The sequence below is a fragment of the Nicotiana sylvestris genome, chromosome 9 (genome assembly GCF_000393655.2).
Source record: "Nicotiana sylvestris chromosome 9, ASM39365v2, whole genome shotgun sequence".
Classification (NCBI taxonomy): Eukaryota; Viridiplantae; Streptophyta; class Magnoliopsida; order Solanales; family Solanaceae; genus Nicotiana; species Nicotiana sylvestris.
This window is the reverse complement of record NC_091065.1, coordinates 100,955,942-100,961,324: the sequence shown is the minus strand read 5'-3', so window position 1 is coordinate 100,961,324 and position 5,383 is coordinate 100,955,942. Positions and strand designations below refer to the sequence as shown.

Sequence of the window (5,383 nt, the reverse complement as noted above, 5' to 3'; positions counted from 1 at the left end):
TGTATTAAAATTATAATGCATTGCATAATTTTTAAGAAAAATAGTTGCTTACAAAAATGTCCTCCATATTCTCTAGCTCTAAGGGACTTTAAGGACAATTTTGTCTTTAACTATGCTAATGCATGCATTAAAGCCTTGGTATTACTAATGCCATGATTTTCTATGCATTACTTATGCATAGGATAATACCATGTATGATGTATAACTAATACAAGTATTACTAATACTTGTATTAGTTATACACAAGTTAAAAAAAATATACCAAACAAAGTATTAGTAATACATAAAATAAATACTTGCATTATTTTTTTTAATACCTCCAACCAAAAGACCCTTTAATCTATTCCAGCGCCCGTGTCCACAAGGAACTAATTGCGAACAAAGGGTCATTCTATAAATTAAGTTGCATCCCTTTTAGTGAAGAGTGACATGCATGAAAGCTCTAATAAGTCAACCTTTGCAACGTAAAGTCCACACAACACTAGAATAAGGGCAAAAGTGAAGAGTAAGCGGGGAGAGAGAGAGAGAGAGTGGGTTTTAGGTGTGGGCCTCAGTTATTTCTGCCGTCTCTCTATTTATTGGCATTGATTTTGGGGCTAATTGTCTTGTTTCCACTTGCCACTTTGCCAATAACAAGTGTGTGTTCTTCTCTAACTCTTACTACCAATGGGAAGAGCACCTTGTTGTGAGAAAGTGGGTCTCAAAAGAGGCAGATGGACTGCAGAAGAGGATGAAATTCTCACTAAATATATTCAAACTAACGGCGAAGGCTCTTGGAGATCATTACCCAAAAATGCTGGTACGTACGACCTTAGCTTTTTCAATACCATTTTCTTCTAATGAACCTTACATCCTGCAGTTAAATTTTCTTTATTTTAAGTTTATAATTTGTTTTGTTGTGTTTTGAAGGGTTACTTAGATGTGGAAAGAGTTGCCGACTGAGATGGATTAATTACTTGAGGTCTGATTTGAGGAGAGGTAACATAACTTCTGAAGAGGAAGACATAATCATCAAGTTACATGCAACTTTGGGTAACAGGTATTTCCCCAACGTAAACGACTCAATGATGGCAACTACACACTGGTAAATAAAAACAATCAAGAGTACCTCTACTTCATTTTAGTCTATTTAAAAAAAATAAGAGCTTCATTTCTTTGAAAATAATTTAATTTTAAACTTTCGATAATATGGTATGTTTAAAACGAGAGTTTCAATAGTTTTTCTTTTTTTCTAAAATTTGTCCATAAAACAGAGTGGGAGATCGGAGTACTTTTTTTCTTATTTCATTTCATTTTATATGGCATTTTTTTGTACATCCTTTTGTGCTGATGAATAAGTTAAATAAATTGGTCCCCGCCGGTTCAATAATCCTTGGGTTTTCACATGACGAATGACACGTGCTTTCGACCCTCTCTTCAACCTTTCTATTATTAGTTCTATAGCAGCTTTGGTCTGAGTCGGTATGGCTAAAATTTGCGTTGCCAATTTAACTTTGACAAATGGTATATATAAATATAAAGAAGAAAGATATAGTAAAAGAAAGAGGAGAAAAAGCAACGTATGTTAGTTGAGACTTTGAATATGATGATGAATATACACAAATCTTTCTAATATTTTCTAGAGTTAACTAAATCATTTTTTACTATATTTGCAGATGGTCTCTAATAGCGGGACATTTACCAGGTAGAACAGACAATGAGATTAAAAACTACTGGAACTCTCATCTAAGCAGAAAAGTTGAAAGCTTAAGAATTCCAAGCGACGAAAAGCTGCCTCAAGCTGTAGTTGATTTGGCTAATAAAGGGACTTTGAACCCTATCAAATGTAGAGTTGGCAAAACAAGCCGACCCACAGTAAAGAAAAACAGAACATTTAAAAAGTCTAGTTCAAGTTTGCCAGAGCCTAAGCAACCTAAAGAAAGTAGTGAACCTTTAAATTCAACAGTTCCTATGCCCTCAACTCCAAACATGGAAAAAGAGGCCTTATCTAGCACCATTAATGCCATGGATTCCATGCAAGAAGAGGTAGCAAACGTAGCCGCCGCTCCAAATCCTTGGCCAGGGTCTAGAGAGGCCCAGAGCAGCCTTAGCTCAGGTTAGTACTTATTTAAACTATTCGAGAGAACATACGTTTAATTAATTTATTATATTATATCTCAACACAGTGAGCTTAAGCTTTTCTCATGAGTTAAACACATGAAAATATCTAATTAAGAGCCCTTGTCGGGTCTGATATCATGTTGAATTATATTTTGTCTTTAACAGATAGTGGTATGGAATGGCTTGACGATATTATGCCAATGGTCATGGACGATCAAAATATGGATCCAAATGAATTCATTTTGACTTGTTTAGACAACGGGCAAGGAGAAAGTCCAGAAAAAGTCAGCAACGACGCAGAAAATAACTGCGGGACCACGAACAGAGTCAATGAACATAACATCAAAGATCACGATAATAAAATGGTACCAAGTGAAGATACACAACTGGAGAGTAGTCCAGAGAGTGAGGCTGTATCAATAAATATTCTGAAAGATGTACAAGAGAATAGCAACGAAACAAGATTATTAATAGAGGATGGTACAGTTGAATGGGATTGGCAAGAGATAGCTGAAGACAGAAGAGAAGTATGGTCATGGGAAGAAACAGGGCAAGAGAACATGTCAATTAATCACAGCTGGCCGCTATGGGATAATACTGACACCGAGTTACTTCAAAATTGCACGAATGAAATCACGGTGGAAATGGATTCCGTGCTGCACAGTGAAAACCAAAACCATAGTGCCCTTGTCGCTTGGCTTTTGTCTTAGCTGCTTCCGACTGGATGCGAAATGGCACTGCTTTTGTTCAGTTTGTAAGTAGACTAAACGTCCGTAATTTGAGAGCACTCTGCAGCTTAGATCACTGTCTTCTGCTTCTGTGTAGCATATTTTTAATGTGGAATAGTTATGTACATATTTTAAGTTTCACCTTGCCTAAAAGAATTAATATTTTAGAATTATAAATGAATATATATACCAAACACTAGTAATTACTATAATTTGATAAAATAAGATTAACCTACTATAATAAATTAAATTATATTGATAAAGTAAACAACTTTTCAAAGTATATAGCTTAAGGGGTCGTTTAGTTTCTAGGTGGAATAGACAATGACATACTATGGGTTTGAAATATCCTATCAAACTAGCTATCCCACTTTTTATATAATGGGATTTCACCATTTTAGTATAAAATTTATCTTACCACTAGCTAATACTCCTTATTAAATATGAAAAATTAATCATATTCTATGTCGCAGTAACTAAACGACCCCATAAGTTCTAGGGGTGGGCATAAAATCCGAAAAATCGAATTCCGAACCAGACCGAATTAATTCGGTATTTCGTTTTCGATTTTTTCGGTCTAATTCGGTACTATATTTTCGTTATTTCGGTACGATTCTCGGTATTAGGATCTTGAAATTTCGATATACCAAAATATCGAATTTTTAAATACTTTTTAAAATAATTCTCAGCCCACTCCAGCGCCCAACCAACTAATTTTTAATATAATTTCCAGCCCACTCCAGCGCCCCAGCCCAAGCCCAAGACTTTGTCTTACTCTTTCAGTCAATTAGGGTCTAAACTCAAAATTCTGAAGAGTAAAGATTAGGGATTAGCGAGCGGCAGTCACAACTCCAACTCCTCAATCACTCCTCACTCCTCAAAAAATCAATTACATTGCATTTAGCGGCGATAGTTTCACAAATTTCGGGCAAACGAAGACCGAAATTCAAAGATATTGGTTGCTATTTCATAAGCTGGATGTGACTTCAAAGAGATCGGTTGCTATTTCAGAAGCTTGTCTCGAAGTTTTTCTTCTATTCTTTTCCTTATGATAAACAGTACTTTTTTTTAATTAATAAGTTAAGTATTGCTTACATTGATTTCAGAGATATTTAGAGAAAGTAGTAAATGCATTAGGAACTTTAAATTTAAAGATATAAAGACACGTTTTTATTTGTTGTGTGCTTCTTGCAATATTTTGAATTATTTAAGTTTTTGAAATTTGAAACAGAAAACGATCGCTTGAAATAACTTTAGTGTAGTTGGTCAATTAAATTATCTTACTTTGTTAAAGTAATAAAGTGAAATAATCACACCTGATAGGAATGCCCTCTCTGTTTTTGTTATTTTTGTTGCACTGTGTGTTTAATTCTGCTGCTACTGTTAATGTTAATTCTGCTACTGTTAATGCTGCTACTGTTAATTCTGCTACTGTTAATGCTGCTACTGTTGCATATATTTTCTGCCAAAAGATTACATTAAACTTGGCCATTTTTAGGGAAAAAATTTGCATCCTGTTAATGCTGCTACTGTCGCATGTTAGCAGCCTGTTAAAATTTGTTAATAATGCTGCTACTTGGCCATTTGCAACATGTTTGCTACTGAAGAAATGACTGTTCGATTTAAGGTTCTGCCAATTCTTTGAATTGATATAATATGATTATAACTGAAACCTTACCAAACCAAAATAAAAAATACCGAACCTGTCACGACCCAGATTTTCCACCATCGGGGGTCGTGATGACGCCTACTCGTAGAAGCTAGGCTAGCCACGAAATATAGAAATTCTAACTCTTTCATTTTTTCATCCTTTTAACGAGTTGAATTAATAAGTGATCAACATTTACATAATAGCGAAAGATGAAATTAAGTGGAAGACTTAGACTAATATAATACCAAAATCAGTACGAAAATGCCAACATGCGTCTCTACCCAGAAACTGGTATCACAATATCCACGGACTGTCTATGAATACTACATACAAACGTCTGAAAAAGGAAATACAGTCTGTCTCGGAAACAAGTGAAAACAAAACATATAAATAGATAGAAGAGAATGTCGGGCCTGCGGATAGTAAGTGCTTGGCCTCGGGATTCTGAGTGGACTGAAGGCTGGCTCCCCAAGTGCTACTGTCCAAATGTTGTTCTGGTATCTGCACATAGTGCAGAGTGTAGTATCAGCACAACCGACCCCATGTTCTAGTAAGTGCTTGGCCTAACACCGACGAGGTAGTGACGAGGCTAGGACCAAACTCCAGATAAACCTGTATAGTTATATAATATACACCGGAAAATAAATAGGAATAAACAATTTAAATGGGAGGGGATACATGCTACGGGAAAAATATCAAATCCAGTAGAAACTTAAGAGAAATGTGAGAGAACGGTTCAAGATCTACAACCCGCTCCCTTATCATTGAACACTGTTGCGGCATGCAACCCGGTCCATTTATATCACTGTTGCGGCATGCAACCCGATCCAATATAATATTTGTTGCAGCGTGAAACCCGATCCAATATAACATTTGTTGCGGCGTGCAACCCGATCCAATATAA

At 35.6% G+C, this 5,383-nt stretch overlaps 1 protein-coding gene across 1 annotated transcript; it reads left to right on the top strand.

Moving 5' to 3' along the window:
• The first annotated feature begins 426 nt into the window (after nt 1–426).
• LOC104235210 (transcription factor MYB4) lies at nt 427–2,969 on the top strand. Its single transcript, XM_009788924.2, has 4 exons — nt 427–799; nt 910–1,039; nt 1,656–2,095; nt 2,266–2,969. The coding sequence occupies exons 1-4, from the start codon at nt 667–669 to the stop codon at nt 2,808–2,810; spliced, it is 1,248 nt and encodes a 415-aa protein (XP_009787226.1). The 5' UTR covers nt 427–666; the 3' UTR covers nt 2,811–2,969.
• The last annotated feature ends 2,414 nt before the right edge of the window (nt 2,970–5,383 follow it).